At 61.1% G+C, this 17,595-nt stretch overlaps 1 protein-coding gene across 2 annotated transcripts; it reads right to left on the minus strand.

The window, feature by feature from the left end:
- Positions 1-93: 93 nt before the first annotated feature.
- Positions 94-17,572, minus strand: LTBP3 (latent transforming growth factor beta binding protein 3). Of its 2 annotated transcripts, XM_020906448.2 has the most exons (28): positions 16,847-17,572; positions 13,701-14,030; positions 13,349-13,551; positions 13,072-13,177; positions 12,786-12,878; positions 12,553-12,675; positions 11,897-12,055; positions 11,621-11,806; positions 11,065-11,081; positions 10,916-10,988; positions 10,648-10,737; positions 8,474-8,599; positions 8,258-8,389; positions 8,011-8,139; positions 7,652-7,774; positions 7,312-7,434; positions 4,674-4,796; positions 4,309-4,428; positions 3,001-3,129; positions 2,536-2,703; positions 2,270-2,353; positions 1,837-1,965; positions 1,596-1,733; positions 1,362-1,502; positions 1,055-1,216; positions 875-955; positions 663-794; positions 94-512 (listed from the first exon to the last, which is right to left on the minus strand). In XM_020906448.2, the coding sequence occupies exons 1-28, from the start codon at positions 17,166-17,168 to the stop codon at positions 361-363; spliced, it is 3,894 nt and encodes a 1,297-aa protein (XP_020762107.2). In that variant the 5' UTR covers positions 17,169-17,572; the 3' UTR covers positions 94-360. The 2 variants fall into 2 exon arrangements, with proteins under 2 accessions (XP_020762107.2, XP_070313745.1); XM_070457644.1 differs by lacking the exon at positions 11,065-11,081 and having other exon boundaries at positions 10,916-10,989; positions 11,620-11,806.
- Between the last annotated feature and the right edge of the window lie 23 nt (positions 17,573-17,595).

Here is a 17,595-nt window from a genome sequence, read left to right on the forward strand (position 1 = left end):
CCAGCGCCTCCAAGGAGGCTGGAATCTGGCACTGCCCTTTGGAGTCTGCGCCCATCATGGACATGAACATCAATTTACTTCGAAAACCAAGAGTAAAGAGAAACGATCTGATTTATCAGTTTCTGGGAAATGCCCTCTGGAAGGAAGGCCGGCAGCGCCAGAGACACCCAACATCTGCCTGTGAGCCAGGCGGAACCGGCAGGGGCGCCCTTGGAACATCGGGCGCGGGGAAGGGGTCTACGGGCCCGAAGGGTCCCTGGGTCCGAGCCCCGAGTCGGGGCAACAGCGAGAAGCCGAGCTCGCCCCAAGTGTTGGGCGGAAACCCCTCGGTGATTGCGAAGGTCCAGGCGGAGGGTGGTGTCAGCGGCGGCGCTGGGGCACGCAGGCTCCATGCGTGCGGCTGCGCGCGAAGCCAGCTTTGCAGACGCAGCGGTAGGAACCGCTCGTGTTCACGCAGCGCTCGGTCTTGCATAGTAACCCGCGCTGGTTCAGCTCTCGGCACTCATCGATGTCTGGAAGTGGGGGTGACAAGTGAGGACTTCACGAGGGCGGCCGAGCTGTGCTACCCGTAGGTTTCTGGTCCGAGCCGGGCTTCTGCAGGGCCCGCCCCCGCCCTGCCCCGCCCACCTGCCCTCTGGCCCCGCCCCCTCGGCGCGGCTCACCGATGCAGCGCGCGCGGGATGCGTCCAGCTGGAAGCCGCCGGGGCACTCGCACACTGCGCCGCCCGGCCGCGGCACACAGCGGCCGCTCACGCAGCGACACTCGTCCGAATCCTCCTCTGAGCTGTCCTCTTCTGCGCCGGCGGAGAGAATGAGACGTCAACACTGCCCCCGGCGATGGCCGCGGACCCGCCCGTCCCGCCTGTACACTCACCTCTGGCGGGCTTCCCCAGCAGCAGGGGACTCGTGTCCCAGAAAGAATTACTTTCACTCTGCGACGTCGGGCACTGGGACCCTGAGAGGGGCAGGGGGCGGTCAGCAGTCAATGGCTTTGATTCCCCTCGGCTCCCGCCCCCAAACTCCCTCCCGGCCATCCCCTCTCGGGCATGCTCACCAGCGCCGCGCGGCGGGCACGGACGGCACTGGGCTCCCCAGCCTCGGCCCTGGCGACAGCAGCAGTCATCGAAGGTGAGGGCGGGTCCGGCCAGGGGGCCTGCACACATGCCGTCGTCTCCGCGCTGGCCCCAACACACGTCCCGCCGCTCCGGGGCACGCTCTGCGGAGGAGGACCCGGTGTCAGGGAGGAGCCCAAAGCAGGGACTGCCCTCCCCCGCTCCAATCCACCCTCGTGGGAACGGCGGCCCCGGGCCTCCACGCGGCACACAGGGCTCTGGAGAGCCCAAGATGACCCTCGCCCTCACCGGCCGGGCTCTCGGGGCGCTGGCAGTCGCGGCCTGAGGGTCCGGGTACCCAGGGCAGGCGGCACTCGCAGCGGTAGGAGCCGGGCAGGTTGACGCAGCGGCCAGGGCGGCAGGCTGTGGGGTCCTGGCACTCGTCCACGTCTGCGGGCAGCAAGTGGATGGGTGGGGGTGGAATCACAGCTTGGCTCGGCTAGCTTCCCTCCCCTTTCCCCAGAGGGCTGACCCGGGCCTCACCCATCTCTTCTGGGCTCAGACATTGGCGCTGCACCGGGCTGTACTCGGCCGGGGGAGTGCAGGCACAGCGGTAGCCACCGCGCGTGTTCTCACACACTCCGTTCCGGCAATTAGACTCGTCCAAACACTCGTCCACGTCTGAGGGGAGGAAAAGCGCGAGTGGTAGGAACCGGCCTGGAGTCAGGCGATTGTGCGTGTCTCCTGGCTGCTTTCCCACGGCCACGGGGGCAGCTGCACTCACCCACGCATTCCAGCAGGTTCGAGTCGTAGTAGAAGCCGTGCTGGCAATAGCACTCGTAGCCGGGCTGCGTGTTCACGCACTTGCCCTCCTTGCAGATCTCCGCCCCAAACAATATGCATTCATCGATGTCTGCAGAGCGACAGGCCGTGGGCGCCCGCACCCTCTACCTGCCGGGCCTCTGAGGCCCCGTAGCAGAGGACGTGGGGGTGGCGCTTACCGTGGAAGGGCGGAAAAGTCTGCTATGGCCTTTTCCCAACTCCTACTGAAGGTGGTGGGGCGGGGCTTGGCAGAGGGGCGGGGCAGTCGGTGAGAGAGTGGGCGGGCCTTACACCAGTACCCGCGATTGACAAGCAAGCACTGGAGGGATCAGGGCGGTCCAAACCAGAGGGCGGAGCGGGGCGAGCCAGGTGGGTGGAGCCATGTTGGGGCTTACCACGGTGGGCTGGGATGCCATAGTTGACAATGTTGTTGTCCTGGGTATAGCCCTTCCCGTCTGGGCAGAGGCTGTGGAACTCAGCTACGGGAAGACAGTGGCCGTGGGGAAGGAAAGGAGCAGGATTGAGCACGTGCGTGCTGGCCGTAGGGCCGGAGCTCTCGCCTCATTTCCCACCAACTCAGGAAGGGGCCCTCTTCCCCAGTCCGGTCCCAAATGAAGAAACTGAGGTTCAGGAAAGGGGAAAGGCCTGCCAGGCTCCTGACCTGAGCTGTAGACGGGGCAGGGATAGATCTCACAATGGTCTCCCCAGCCAGCCCCCAGCGAGCAGCAGCACTCCTGCTGGGTGACATTGGTGGCCAGAACACTGTCACAGAACACGGTGTCATCGAAGTTAAGGTAGCACTCCTTCTTGTGGTGGGGCTGCTCCACCTCTGAGGGGAGGGGAGAGCAGCTCAGGGTCCGGCACCATGTCTTTGCCTTCCACACTGCCCACCAACCTCTTCCCTCTGTGCCCCGCCATCGCCTGGCTCCCCGTAACTGCCACATGAAAGCCAAGCTCCACCCTCAGTGTGGCATTCAGGGGCCACCTGACAGAGCTGGTCCCGCTGGGCTCTCCCAGGCAAAAGAAATTTCTTCCTGTTCCTCATATTCCAGAGGGTGGGACCAGGTACAACTCTGAGTCCCAACTGCAGCATCTAGATTGAGGAGGGAGCCGAGAGGGCACTCACCCTCACAGCCGTGTTGGTCCTGGGTGGGTGTGAAGCCCTCATCACAGATGCAAACGTAGGAGCCCTGCAGGTTCTCGCAGACCCCATGGGGAAGGCACAGGCCTGGGTCCTGGCTGCACTCATCTATGTCTTCAAGGAGGAGAAGAGCAGAAAGAATCACTCAGAGGGAAACCAGCCCCTCTCTCCCTGGGGGTGGGCCTCAAGGGCCTCACACAAGCCGAGAACCTGAATTTCCACTTTGACTTCAAAGCACACACAACAGGAAAGCCACTCGTGTAGGTCTGTGCATGTGGGTAGATGTGTACACATTCAGTGCATTGTTCTTCAAAAACCCTAACAGAATGAAGCCCTGGCTCTCAGCTCAGCATCTGGGACTTTCAGTTTAGTCTCCCAGTATCTTTGTCTCATCACCCTTTGCTCTAAACCACTAACACCCTCAGCTCTATGTCTAGGCCACAGGTATCTACTCACCCTAAAAATACAACTAGCTCTGCTTCCAGATCTCTGTGCTTTGCAAATACTCTTCTTTGGGCCTGGTAAATACCATCCTTTGCTTTTCTCTGCTTAGGGAATCTACTTATGCTTTAGGGAAGCCTGTTTATACTTCAAGTTCCAATACAACTGTCACTTCTCTGTTGTAATTAATCACTAGCCCAAACCTCTTTTGGCACCGAGCACTCTGAATTGTAAGAAACAATTTACCCAGGGCTCTGTGCTAGGGGAGACTGTCTTCCTAGCAAGGAGCCCTGGGTTACTGCTCAGTATCTAGCATATAGCATGCTGCTACTGCTGCTAAGTTGCTTCAGTCGTGTCCAACTCTGTGTGACCCCATAGACGGCAGCCCACCAGGCTCCCCCGTCCCTAGGATTCTCCAGGCAAGAACACTGGAGTGGGTTGCTATTTCCTTCTCCAATGCATGAAAGTGAAAAGTGAAAATGAAGTCTCTCAGTTGTGTCCGACTCTTAGAGACCCCATGGACTGCAGCCTACCAGGCTCCTCGGTCCATGGGATTTTCCAGGCAACAGTACTGGAGTGGGGTGCCATAGCATATAGCATAGAACCTGGCAAATATTAGGTGCTCAGTAAACTCTTGTTGGATGAATGCATTGAGGGGTGAGTTGGCATATAGTAATAAGCATCATCTAATTCCTGTCATTATTACTGTTATTATTTTCTGTGAAAGAGTAGGATGAATGAGTGAATGGATGGATGGATGGATGGATGGATGCAAAGAGATCAACAGTATGTCTAGGAGATGACTGCTTACTGCCATTGCTCTTTGGGAGTTCTCAGCCAATCCCCCCATACCTTGGCATTTCCGGCCGCCTACCAGCCGATGCCCCTGGGGACAGAGACATCGATAGGAGCCATTGGTGTTGATGCAATCACCCCCAATGCAGGCTGCAGGGAAGTCACACTCATTGATGTCTGTAGAGAATCAAAGGGGTGGAGAATCTCAGGGATAAAGCCCACTCACACAACCTAAGGCTGCCAATGCTTCTGAAGAGCCCTGGCTAGGGCCCACCCACCATGGCCCATCTTGGATCTGGATGGGGGCTGGCCATGGGAGTGGTAGGCTTGTTCACAGGTAGCCCCTGGGGTTGGGGTCTGTGCAGTGAAGGTCTGGGACAGGGAGGAACAGGCCAGCCCCCCAGCTTGAGGCCTCCCCTCACCCTCGCAGCGGCTCCGGTCCCTTGACAGATGGTAGCCAGAGAGGCACTGACACTGGAAGGAGCCTGGTGTGTTGGCACAGATGCCGTTGTCGCACACGTCCCCAGCCTCACACTCGTCCACATCTGTGGGGCACAGGGGCCATCAGAGGGCTAGGACGGGGTGGTCCTGGGTCTCTGCTCCCCTCTTCCCACTCCTGCCCATGGCCTGGAGCACCAGAGCTGAGGCAGGTGGAGCTGGGGACAAGCATGGGCCCTTCACCCCACCCCCGTGTGGCCCACCATGCCCTAATGACTGGGCCAGGTGTGGGCAGGAACCCTGGGCCATCTCTGGCTGCAAAGAGGTCAGGTCTCCCATGCCTCGTCCATTCTCACCAAACAGTCCTCCCCGTCCACTGCTCTCGCCCTTCCCCTCCCCTCTGTAAGTAAGCTCCCCTATATCTTCGTTTTCCTGGAATAATTTCTTCCGCTTGTGCGGCACGCTCCTGTGCATTCCTTTCTGGTGGGAGCTGGTAGTCGCCCACACCCCAGACTCCTTCCAAACCACACACTTCCTGAAGGACACCTGAACCCCACACCAGCCTCCCACCTCTCTGTTGCCATCAGCACCCACCTTCCTAGCGCTTCTCCCTTTCCCTCTCTCTTCCTCTCCATCCTGGGTGTTTTCAACATCCATCTGGCCAGCCAGACAGCCTCCGATCCAACAGTCCTCCTTCCCTCAGTGTCCGCGACCTCCACTTCAACGCCAGCCACTCGCTCTCAGTACGAGCGGCTGGGAGCTGCCCCCGCCATCCCCACGCCTGCTCCTTCCCACTGCCTCCGCTGCTGGTCTCCGGTGCCCTCCTCCACCTCCTCTCCCCAAGGGCCCCTGAACACCTCTCCTGCCTCCGCTCCACTCTGGCAAAGTCAGAGCCCTAGCCTGCTTCTCAGGGTGCCGGGTGCCGAGTGGGGCTGAGGCTGGCCACCACGCGGAGCACCAGGGGCTGCTCCACTCCGTGTGGCCTCCAGCTGGGCCAGATCCTCAGCGTGGCCGCACCGCCCTCTCCTCCTCCTCTCAGGCCTTGACACGAGGGAGGCCTAGGGAGCCCCCATGCCCTTCAGCAGGTCCAAACTTGTGCCGTTCTCCTCAGCCCACAGCCTCCACCCCACTCGCTCTTCCTCACCTGCTGCCTCCGTCTTCTGGCCTCTCCTCAGGCCACAGAAGCTACCCTGCCAAGGCCGCCTTCTCGTCTCCCCGGTGAGTTCTTAGTTACAAGGACCTCTCTACTGCATTTAGCGCATCCTCCTCTGCCCTCGATGCCTGCCCTCCCCAGCTTCTCAGCTAGTGCTCCCTGGGCCCCCCAGATCCCCTGCTTCCCCATCTCCTGCTCCTATCCCCTGCCTTCTGCTGACCTGGCAGTGTCCACAATGCTCCCCTCACTGGACTCAACCTCCTTGACTGCACCCCAGGGCTCCACAGCGCCCCCTAGTGTGCACCCCATGGCTCCAGCGTCCCCTAGGGTGCACCCCAGGGCTCCACAGCCCACAGTCACAAGTGGGTGTGTCTGGCCCAAGGCTTTCAATCTATACCGCCTCGCCTCTGTGGGCATCACCAGCTGAGAGACCCACAGGGACCACGCACTCAACTGTCCAACGTGAAACTTAATGTCTTCCTTCTCAAACACACCTCACCCCCAGGGACCCTATCCCAGTGAGCAGCACCCGCTGACTCACCCAAACTAGAAACCTGGAGACCCCTTACTTCTTTCTCTCCTTCACCTTGACATCCAGTTAACAAGCCCAGGTAACTTGTTTTAATATTTCTCTAATATCACATAGTCTCATGACCATCTTTGAGGCCACTATCATCACATCTGCCACTGTCTCTGTCCTGAGTCTCCACCATACCTCCAGTCCCTCTCCACAATGGGCATCAGGGGACTTTCTAGAACAAATAGCAAATATTGTCATTCTTCCCTTTAAAATGCTTCCGGTGCCTCCTAATACCTTCAGGGTGAAGTTCAACCTCCTGGGCAGGGCTTAAGTGGGCCCTTCAGGGGGTGAGGGCCTGCCCCTCACCAGCCAGCCTCAGCCCCACCGCTACGTACACCTTACTTTCCCTAGACACTCCGTGCTGGTGTTCACAGAGCCTGGCACGCTCCTCCCTCCCTCCTATCTTTGCTTGACTAACTCCTGTTGATCCTTTAAGACAACTCAGGCCTCGCCTTCTCCCAGTCCCCCTGAGGTTTCCCAGAAACACCCAGACTCCACTGAGACTGACAGCCCTGCGCTCTACAGTCGGTGTCTACGGTTCTCCAGTTTCTCTGACTCCCATCCCTCAGCCCATCTCCTGATGCATAAGAAACATTATTGTCGGAGGGGAGGGAGGGGACTACCCACACCCCCTTTTATATCTCTCCCACTCCATATTCAAGTAACTGTGCTTTGCAAACGCAGCTTCAAGCCTTGCCTCCTAAGATCCTTTCTACCTAGAAATTCCGCGGCCCCCTCCTCCGCCAGGTTGCGGAGAAAGTGAGTGGGTCAGTGAAGGGAAGGTGTCTGTGAATTAACTGTCTCCCGCCCGACAGATGAAGTGACTCGGTCCCCAACCTTGACGCTGGAGTAGGTGGCGGGAGGCAGGGCGGGGAGGGCCGTAGCTCACCCAGGCAACTGCGGCCGTCGGGCGCCGGCGCATAGCCTTGGGCGCACGTGCAGCGGAAGGAACCCGGAAGGTTCTCGCACCAGCCTGGAGAGCAGGGGTTGCCCTCGGCGCACTCGTTCACATCTGCGGCGGAGAAGGCTTGCCTCGGACCCCGCCCCACTGGACGAGGTCCTGTGAGGGGATGGGAGACCCTCCTTCCAGGATGGGGGGGGTGTCCCCCGCCCCCACGCGGGGAAAGTCGGGTTCTGGAACCGAAACTCCCACGCCAATAGCCCAGCCCCATCACCGGGGCAACTCCCGAAGGGCCCCGCCCCCACCCGGACCCCAGCCCCGCGCGCACCGCGGCAGGCCCCGCCCCCCTGGCTGCGGTAGCCGGGCAGACAGGCAATGCACTTGAAGCTCCCAGGTTTGTTCTCGCATTTGCTCTCCGGGCAGGTGCTAGGGTCGCGGCACTCGTCGATGTCTGCGCAGTAGGGAGGAAGAAGACTCGTTTGAGGACAACGTTGCCGGCCAGATGCTCAGGCCTCGGCAGGGCGTCCCTCTGTCACGGATCGACCAGGGGAAGCGGGCCCTCTGGGTTCCAGACCGAAACCTCCGAGAGGCCCAGGGCTGGGCAGAGACGGGAGTGAGGCCCTCCGCCCCCAGCCCAGGCCGAGGCACCACTGAGGACCCGCGTCGGTCCGGATGGGTCTTCCCCACCTTCGCACACGGGAGGTCGGGAGGCTTTGAGCCGGTAGCCGGGGTAGCAGTTGCACTTGTAGTGTCCCGGAAAGTTGATGCAGAAGCCGCCGTCGCCGCACAGGTGGGGCTTGGCGCACTCGTTCAGGTCTAAGCGGGAGGAAGGGCGCGCGAGGGGAGTGCAGAGCGGCGGAGGGGATGACACGCAATGAGGAGAGCTCCCGGGTCCGCCGAGCCCCGGGCCCGCCCCCGGCCACTCCGCGCTCACCCACACACGAGCGCCCCCCGGCGCCGACGTGCAGGCGGTAGCCGCGGTTGCAGTGGCAGTTGTAGGAACCTCCGGTGTTCATGCAGATGCCCCGCCCGGCGCCGCACGGCTCTGCCTCGCACTCGTTCACGTCTGAGAAAGGCGCGCGGGTTGGGAGATGTCAGAGGACGGTCCGGAGCCAGGGCCGCCCCCGCGCCACCCACTCGCCACGCTCACCCACGCAGTAGCGGTGCTGCGGATGCGACCGGTAGCCGGGATTGCAATGGCAGGAATAGTCCGAGGGTCCCGGGACGCACTCTCCGTGGCCACAGATGTTCTGGTTCAGTCGGCACTCGTCCGTCTCTGAGGGGGGCGCCCGGGGGAAGGGCGGCAGGTCAGAGCGGGCAGGAAGGGAGCATTCGCTTTCTGCCACGTTCCCAGGGAAGAACTGGACACCCCATCACTTTCGACGCCGATACCTGAGCCTGGTCGCACTATTATTTTAGATCTCTGTACAGCCATGCCCCCCCATCCTAGGATTGATTCCCTACACCTCCATCACAAATACCGCGACATCACAACCCCAAGTAGCCCCAAATCATGATCCCAGGTCCCCGGCATCCCCATCTCCCCAGTCCAGGACCCTTCATACTTCTCTCCTCACTTACTATACTCTGACTCCAATCACCTCAACATCTCAAACCCTGCAGCCTCAGTCACACCAATATCCTCTAGACCAGCGAACCAACACCCCTTGCCTTAGGGACCTGCCTGCACGGCCCCCCCCCCCCCCATTCCAGAAGTTTTCCTCCCGCTCCCAAGGCAGGCAGGAACTGGTTTCCTGGGAGCCCTGGCTGACACAGGTGATTAGACCCAGGAAGCCTCCTTACCTCTTTCCTAGGATTCACAGTACTCCCTGCCTCCCACCTCTTTCTCAGGGGCCTCTCCCCTGAGCCCTGCCCCAGGAAGCCACAAGCAGCCCTGGCCTCAGGTTGAACTCCACTCCCTCCCAAACACACCTGGCCAGTGGGCTCTTGCAGGCTGTTCTCTCTGCTTAGAGTGCCTCTCCCTAGGCTCCTTAACACCCCGTCCTCTGATAAAGTCTTCCCAAGTGCCTCCTTCTCCACACTCCCACAGCCCCCAGGCTGTCACTAGGTTATCCCAGCTTGTGCAGATTTCCTGGGCTGCCACCTTCCACCAGGAGCTCATCTAGGCTCCAGTTTTCAATCGGATTGGTGGCTTCCTTGCAGCTGGAGTCCAAACAGCCATGGGCTTGAATCCGGCTCAACTGTGTGACCTGGGATCAGCTACTGAACCTCTCTTAGCCTCAGTTTTCTCATCTGGAAAATGAGGCTAACCGTGCCCACTTCACAGAGTACAAGGAAAGTAAATGGTATTTAGTATGTAAAACTCTCCAGTCAGTGCCTGCCCCAGGGCAACTGTTCAGCCATAGCTAGCAATTATTATGATGCCCCAAACCATGCAGACACTTCCCACAGCCTTTGGGATCAAATCCAAGCCTCTTAAAGCTCCCTGAGCTGGCCCTCTCCTAGTTCAGAAACACTGATCTATGTGTGGTGTCTCTCTTCTCCATGAAACCAGGGTTTCATGTTTCCATGCCTTTGCCCAAACTTCTGCCCAGACCGGAATGTCCTTTTCCCCAACCTGCTAGCCCATTTCTTTCCCACATTTCGTCGTTAATTTCTAACACTCTTAAAAGCTCTGTTCAGAAAGCCTTCTCTCATCGCCATTCTACACATGATCACAATACCCAGACTTCCTTCCTTCTTCTCTGATTTACTTTTGCATAGCCCTTATGAGACACACTGTGGCTCAGAGGTTAAAGCGTCTGCCTGGAATGCGGGAGACCCGGGTTCGATCCCTGAGTTGGGAAGACCCCCAGGAGAAGGAAATGGCAACCCACTCCAGTACTCTTGCCTGGAGAATCCCATGGAGGGAGGAGCCTGGTAGGCTACAGTCCATGGGGCCCGCAAAGAGTCGGACACGACTGAGCGACTTCACTTTCACTTTATGAGACACACTAGATTTGGACTTATTGATCTGTTTGCTGTCTGTTTACTCCACAAGGACAGGGAATTTTTGTGTTTTGTTTACTATATTGTCCCCAGCACTTACACAGTGCTTGCACATAGTAGGTGCTCCATAAATATTCATTGACTGTAAATGCCTTCAGACTGGCCTGACCACCACACCACCCGGATCAGTTGAGGGCAGAGTGGCGTCTCAGAGTGCTGCACTCCGAGGCTTCCCCAGCCCCCAGCCCAGGGTCGGGCACACAGTAAGCCCTTGACGGTGTTAGCCCTCCGGAAGGACTGGAGAGGTGAAGGAGGAGAAACCCTAAATTGGGGGCGTGGCTTACCTGGGGCGTGACCTAGGTGGGCGGGTCTTACCTGTGACTTGAGTAGGGGCGATTTCCACCGCACTGCGGGACGGGGGCAAGTCGGGCAGGAACTGGGGCGGCGGGGGCCAGGAGATCAGCTCTGCGGGCAGCAGCACACGACCATTAGCGGGTGAAGAGGCTGAGAGAGCCGCCCCTCTCCCCGCCGGTCACCGAGCCGGCAACTTCACACCCAGCTGCACCGCCCCCTGGTGCCTAAGCTGTGAACTTCCCCCGCAGTGACAGCCCTTGAGGACTGGTCCCTACAGAGCCCAGCTCACCCGGGTAGGGCCGGGCAGGAGATACGGTGACAGTCGGGTGGCTCTGCTGCGCTGACTGCTCTTCAATCACTGGCTGCGGGCGACAGGAGCATGAACCCTCTGTGTCTCCTTGGCCTCCCTGCCCCTCCCACCTGGGTTCTCATACTCACTGAGTCTGTGCTCACCCCTACAAGGGAAGAAGACGGGGCCATTAAGTGTTGGGCTGGGAGAAGGGAGTCAAGTCTGGGATTGGCAGTCGGGCATGTGTGGTCAGAGTCCCTAAGAGTTCAACGATCATGTCTCTGGGTCAAGCATCAAGGGTTAGATCCTGATGTCCGGGGATGTTTTCATCACAAGTCAGTGAAGTGATGGTCCTTAGCTTGGGAGGTTATAGCCAGGGTCAAATCCCTGGGTCAGGGGTCAGAGGGTCAGATCTAGAGGCAGCATTTGAGCTGCATTAGTGCCCTGATCTGGAAATCTAAGGTGTCCTGGTGTCAGAGGATTGAACCTGGAGGGCAATAAATGATCAAATCCCATGGATCAGGGGTGACATCTTGGGCTTAGTTACAACACTGGTTAGGGGTCAGAGTGTCAGCTCCGGGGGTCAATGCTGGTCTGGGACTAGGAGTTAGAGGTTAGACTCAGGTCCTAACTGTGGGTCAAGGGTCAAGGTGTCAGACCTAGGGGTTCTGCAACTGTCAGGAAACAGGAGGGATTGGGCCAGACCTCTCTCTTCCTCTGTGTCCTCAGGTGGTGGTGCCCGGCTGGGGCTCTCGGGCAGCTGCTGGGGCTTGGGTGGCCCATCGGGGTGCAGGAAAAGGGAAAAGTCACTTTCGCCCTGAATGGTGAGCGTCTGGTGGGAGGTGAGGATGTGGTACCCCTTCCCAGCTGGGCAGATCTCCTTGAAGGCAGCTGTGGCCAGAGCAAGGGGCAGGCAAGTGAGGCCTTCCTGGAGAAGCAGGCTCACAGACAGCCCCCCGGCCCCAAAGGCCCCTGGCTTACCAGTGCCATCAGCCGGGCAGCGCTGGCACCTGGCACCCCAGGCCTTGCCGACGCTGCAGCAGCAGAGTTGGCGGGTGAGACGTGTGGTCAGGGGGTGCTGGCACTGGTGTTCAGGGCTCACCAGGCGGAAACACAGGCTCTTCTCCTCTGGCTTGTCCGCTGCAGGGGCCAGTGATGGGCATGGGCATCTGGGCCTGAATGCTGCCCATGTCCCTCTTCTCAGCTGCTCCAGACCTCACCTCTCTGGTACAGGAGGCCTTGATTCTCGTGTGGTCCCTGACCCCACATGACCCTGAATTCATTTGATCCCTGAAACCTGTATTATTCTGATCTCATGTAATACTTGAAACTTCTGTGACCACTGAACCCATTGATCCCTGATTCTAGTTATTCTAGACTTTATCCCTCCCACTCATCAAGCCCCTGGTCTCATATGACTCTGCTTCCTCATAACCCATGACCCTATGTGACCTTTTACTCCAGATCTCATGCAATTCCCTGAACCCACTGATCCCTGACCCCATCTGCTCTAGATCTTGCTCCTCTAGCAGTCAACTCTTGACCCCACTCTGACCTCTGTGACCTCTGATCCTTACTGTTTGGAGCCTTACCCTCCCACCTGTGCTTCATGACCTCCAAGGACCCCCGAGTCTCACCAATGCACTGTGTGCGGGAGGGGCCCAAGCTATGGCCAGGTGGGCAGACACAGCGATAGGAGCCAGGGTTGTTGAGGCAGTCACCATGGCGACACATGCCTGGCATCGCGCACTCGTTGATGTCTGCGGTAATAAGTGAGAGTTTGGGCCCTCCAGGCTGGGTGACAGCGACCTGCTCCAGAAACCTCGTGGTTCTACCCGCCCCCGCCCCCCAAGTGACAAATGGCCCGTACCCTGGCAGTGCGTGCTGTTGAGCCTCTTGTAGCCCTGGGGGCAGTCAGCGCCCACCTCCCCACGTACAGGCCCTGGCTTCTGCACCCCTGTGTCTGTGGAGAGAGGACAGTATGGCAGGAGAGGCCATGGGGCTGCAGAGAGGGAAGGGAACGGCACTGAGGAGGGGAATGGGGTACTGACGGGAACCGGGTGGGAAATGAGAGGCTCAGGCTGCAGGGGGGAGGGACTGGGGGAGGGTGTGCCCCATGGGGAGGGGCAGAGATCTCACCGAGCCAGGGCACTCACACTGCAGCTGGGGGCACTTGTGGCACTTGCTCTGGCCCCAAGCGGTGCCAATGCTCCCGCAGCAGTCTTCCTGCTTGGTGAGGCCCGGGAGGGGGTTGCTGCCACACTAGGGAGAGGAGCGTGGACAGGGGTCACAGGCTGCCCAGCCCCCACCTGGCCTCCCTCCTCAGGCGCTTTTCCTCCTCCCCCGACTCAACCTGCAGGACCCACCCAGTTTTGAGCAAACCCGGTGGACTGGAACAGGGCGGCCCTGAGCGGCGTCTATGGGTTCACTCACGGGCTGCTTGGGCAGCGTGTCCTGGAAGCAGCGGCCCAGGGGCTTCTGGGTGGGTGGCCGGGGATGCGGGGGCTTGGGGTGCGGCAGCAGGTGCTGGGAGGGGGCCGGGCCCTCGGCGTTGGGCCCTTCGATGCGGTGCACTTGGACCGAGGCCTCGGGCGGGTGGTGGACTCGCACGTTCACCACGGGGGGCGGGGCCTGCACTGGGGGGCGGGGCACGGCAGCTTCAGGGCTTCAGGGTGGCAGGTGTTGGGTGAGGAGCTCCTCCAGGGCTGGCCCCCGCCCGGGTCCTGCCCACCCCCTCCAGTGCCCGCCCACCTCGGCCTCCCCGGGTCTGCCCATTGCCTGGTACCTTCCGCTGAGATCTGTCCTGGCCCGAGGGGCACCAGGAAGGTCGCATGCTGGGCAGGGGGCCCCTCGCCGGGCCCTGGCGGATCGGCGATCACCTGGACCGCGTACATGGCGTGCTTGCTGGCCACAGACTCGCCCTCTGGAGCCAGGGGCGGCAGCGCGCCCGTGGACATGGCGCCGGCCCGGCCAAGCCCAGGGCCTGAGCCGCCAGCGCCTCCGCCAGCTCCTCCAGCCGGCACCTGGCAGAAGCGACCCGTGAAGTCCGGGGGACACAGGCACTGGTTTCGCGAGGAGCACTGGCCGCCGTTCATACAGGGCAGGGGGCACACCACTGGGGAGGAGAGGTGGGTCAGGGCCCAGGCAGACCCCTGTGGCCAGCGTCCAGACCCAGTCTCTCACCCACATCCTGTCTCTTCCTTCCCCTCCTCCCTACTTCAAGCCACCCACTGGTTCTGTCCTCCCTGGGAAGCTGGCCTTAGTAACACATCAAACACACACACACGCTACCCTCTAGGTCCCCCAACATCCTTATACCCTAGGGGCCACTGGCATCTTGCACTTACATCCTAGCTAGGAGACCCTGTGCCCGCCGCGTGACCCTGGGTGACGGACTTCCCCTCCCAGGCCTCAGTGTCCTCCTCTGTAGGGCAGTCCCATCTATTAAATGAAGCGGGACCTGCCCAAACTCTGCACACTGCCTAGTACACAGAGGGCATTTACTAAGCAGTAGCAGCTGGTGATGACGGTGGTGGACTAGCCTTTCCCACCCCTTGGGCCTTTCCTGAACATTCAGTCCATCTGGTGCTTCCTTCCCCTTGCCCCTCAATCCTTCCCTGACCCAGCCCTCTCTGGCTCTCCCTCCTCCTGCTCCACCATCCCAGGGCCTGCACCTCGCCGCTGCCAACTTGAGCAGTGCCTCCCTGGGGCCCCTCTTCAGCAACTCCACCCAGGGGACCCTGTCAGAAATCAGCATTCTGCCTCCCCGCCTCTTCTTGGCCGTGAACCACCACTGGGATCCCTGCCTGCCCAGTCATTCATAACTGAGCTTTGAGGCTCCAGTTCCGGCCTCTGTAATGTCTCATAATCCATTTTCCCTCCTCCCCATGCCCCCTGCCCCTCCCCTGCCTGTTCACATCCCAAGCACCCCCAGAGAAACTTGCCTCAGGCTAAGTTCCGGCACAGCCACAGCCCTGCTCCCAACTAGCTTCCCTGCCTGCTCTCCGTGGCCCAGAAGGAACCTTCTTTCGGCCCATCCCGTCTGCTCTTTCCATATGCATCCTACGCTCCAGGACTCATCTCCTGTTTCCTACAAACGTGCCACGTCTTCTGCTTCCCTGCCTTGACCCATGCCATTTCTGCCCACTCAGAGCCTAGTCCCCATCTGTGCATATTCACATCATATCCTTCCAGCCCCTCCCCCAGGAGGAGAGCCTTTCCTCACATCCCACCCACCCTCTGCCTCCTCTGAGTGTCAGAGGAGGTGCTGGGGGAATGAATGAAGGAGTGAACTCAGGGAGCTGATGGGATATCTGTCTGTCTGTCACAGACTCACATCTGAAATCCAGCCTTGGGGACCTGCGCTCTGCACCAAGCCCAGCCCCTCTCCGGCCCCTCCCCCAGGACTGCCCTCACTTCCCAGGATGGGGAGGTGGGGGTGCTGTGCCCTGGACACCTGGAGGGCCTCGGAGAGATGGCCCACATGCAAGGCCACCGGGGCCTGGCTACGAGCAGCCCAGCCCAGCCCAGCCCATCCTGCCCGGCCTCTGGGGGCCAGACTCTCAGGGCAGAAGGGGTGTGTCCTGGGCTAGGGGAGGCAGGATCCTCTCCTTCCTGCCTCCCAGTGAGTCACCCACAGTGGTGAGGGTGACCTCCCAGTGACACCCGCCCACTGTGGCCTGGGCACCGAGCCTGAGGGATGTGGGCAGCACGGATGGAGACAGCAGCCTGGGCAGGATGGCCAGGGGGCTTGGGAGGCCGGGCCCAGGGACACTCACATGCATAATCATCTCATCACACACACACATGCACAGACTGATTCTGACACCAACACAGGCTTACATAAACACTCCCATAGTCACTGCAGACATGCACCCAAGATAACACAAAGAAACCTGTGCTTGAGCCCCGTGTGCCAGCCCAAAGCCCGAGCATACCCGAGTGTATGCATGTGCAAGCACGCGTGCACACACAGGTCCACACACACACGAGAACCGTGCACCGCATCTGTGGGCTGCCTCAGATCTGTAGTGGCTATGTGAGTATCGGAGTGTGTAAGAGGGGCTGTTTTGCTGGTGCCATCGTGGGCCTGGCCTAATTACCCTGTCCGGGAGGGTAATTACTGCTGGGACACCTCCCCCAGCCTGGCCCACAGGGCCCTGGGGGAGGAGCCTGAACCCCAGGCCTGGCCCTTTGAAGAGCGATGTTGGGAGAGGGGTGGGCTCCAGGTAGAATGGGGGAGTTTTCAGGGGCTGGGGGTTTGAGGGGAGACTCTGAGGCGGAACTGTTCAGAGCTTCTGGGGGAAGCACAGATGGGGCATCAGCAAAAGGGGAGACCGAGGACCCAAGCCAGCCCCTGCCTCCAGGCCTGCTCCCCACTTGTTAGGCCTCAATGCCCCTCCCCTCTAAGACCTCGCCAGTAACTAATTCCCTCACTCCCAGCCTGAGCCTGGCTCCTCCTCCCAGGGAATGCAGGTGTCTACCGCTGGCAGGCCCTACTTGAAACATTTTTTAAAGACTTTTCCTGTTTCTTCCAGAGAGTCTGTTTCTAGGGGGAATACTTAACCCTTCTCTGAGACCTGCGCCAGCTTGCATCCCCGCAAAAGCCCCTGCCTGTCGACCTCGACTCCCTCTCAGAACCCAGCACCTTCCTAGAAGCCTGTGCCATCCAGGGCGCCAGCATGACCCCACACCTTAGGCCTCAACCCCAATCCAAAGCTGTGAAGTTCAGGCTTCCACGCAGCCCTCCCCACTCCGGCCCCAGCACTCCAGCCTCTCAAGCCCCCGGAAGCCCCTGGGGCCGGCGGCCCTCCGGTTCGGCTCTCTGAACCCACGGTCGCCAGGGTCACAAGGCCTCTGTGGCCGTGTCTCCTGCGTGGGCTCCGGGAGCTGGCCTTCCCCGCGTCCCCTGCCCGCGCCCCCGGCCCTCACCCACGCGGAAGCCGGAGCCCGTGAGCGTGTCGGTGCTGTGGCCGTTCTCTCCGATGAGCGTCATGTTGGAGCCCTTCTGACAACTGTCCCGACACTGGCCCTTGAGACAGGTCCGCTTGCAGATCACCGGCGCAAAGACCACCTTGAAGCGCTCGCGGGCCAGCGCCCCGCCCCCGCCAGCGCCCCTCTCGCCCGCCGGCCCCCCCTCGGCCCCGCCGTCCGGGCCCAGCAGCAGCAGCAGCAGCAGCGCCAGCAGCCCCGCCGCCCCCGCCCCGCGCATCTCAGGGGCCAGGCCGCCAGCAGCCCCACGGGGCCCGGGCATCCGGGGCCGCAGGACCCGGGGGGCGCGCCCGGGCGGGGGCGATGGTCCCGACGCCCGGGGGGATAAGCAAGCCGGGAGCCCCGGGAGAGGCTCAGAGAGGGCAGCGAGGGACAGGATGGGAGGAAGCGCGCGGGGAGGGGACTGCAGGCGCGGGCGCGGGCCCAGTGAGAGGCAGAGAGATGGAGGCTGGACCGCGGGGAGCCCAGAAACTTCCACCACCCCGGGAAGGAGCCCAGCCACAAGCCGGGGCCGGGGGCCTGCGGAGGCCCCAACGTGAGGCCGGAGAGAGGAGGCCGGAGCAAGTTGAGGCGGAGAGGAGGAGCGAGGGGAGAGGAAGGCCGGGCGGCCGGCCCGCTCCGCGCCTCCCCCGGCCGGGCTGGGCTCCCGCGGCCGCCGGGAAGCAGGGAGCGCGCGGGGCGGACGCAGG

Source organism: Odocoileus virginianus, chromosome 28, assembly GCF_023699985.2.
Source record: "Odocoileus virginianus isolate 20LAN1187 ecotype Illinois chromosome 28, Ovbor_1.2, whole genome shotgun sequence".
NCBI classification, from domain to species: domain Eukaryota; kingdom Metazoa; phylum Chordata; class Mammalia; order Artiodactyla; family Cervidae; genus Odocoileus; species Odocoileus virginianus.

Excerpts from the sequence above, each read along its gene's own strand:
- LTBP3 (XM_020906448.2), bottom strand. The coding sequence starts at position 17,168 with ATGCCCGGGCCCCGTGGGGCTGCTGGCGGCCTGGCCCCTGAGATGCGC. Across the intron at positions 4,429-4,673 it reads GGACCGGAGCCGCTGCGAGG|ACATCAATGAGTGTGACTTC; the intron begins GTGAGGGGAGGC and ends GATTCTCTACAG. Across the intron at positions 1,966-2,269 it reads TGGCATCCCAGCCCACCGTG|ACATCGATGAATGCATATTG; the intron begins GTAAGCCCCAAC and ends GTCGCTCTGCAG.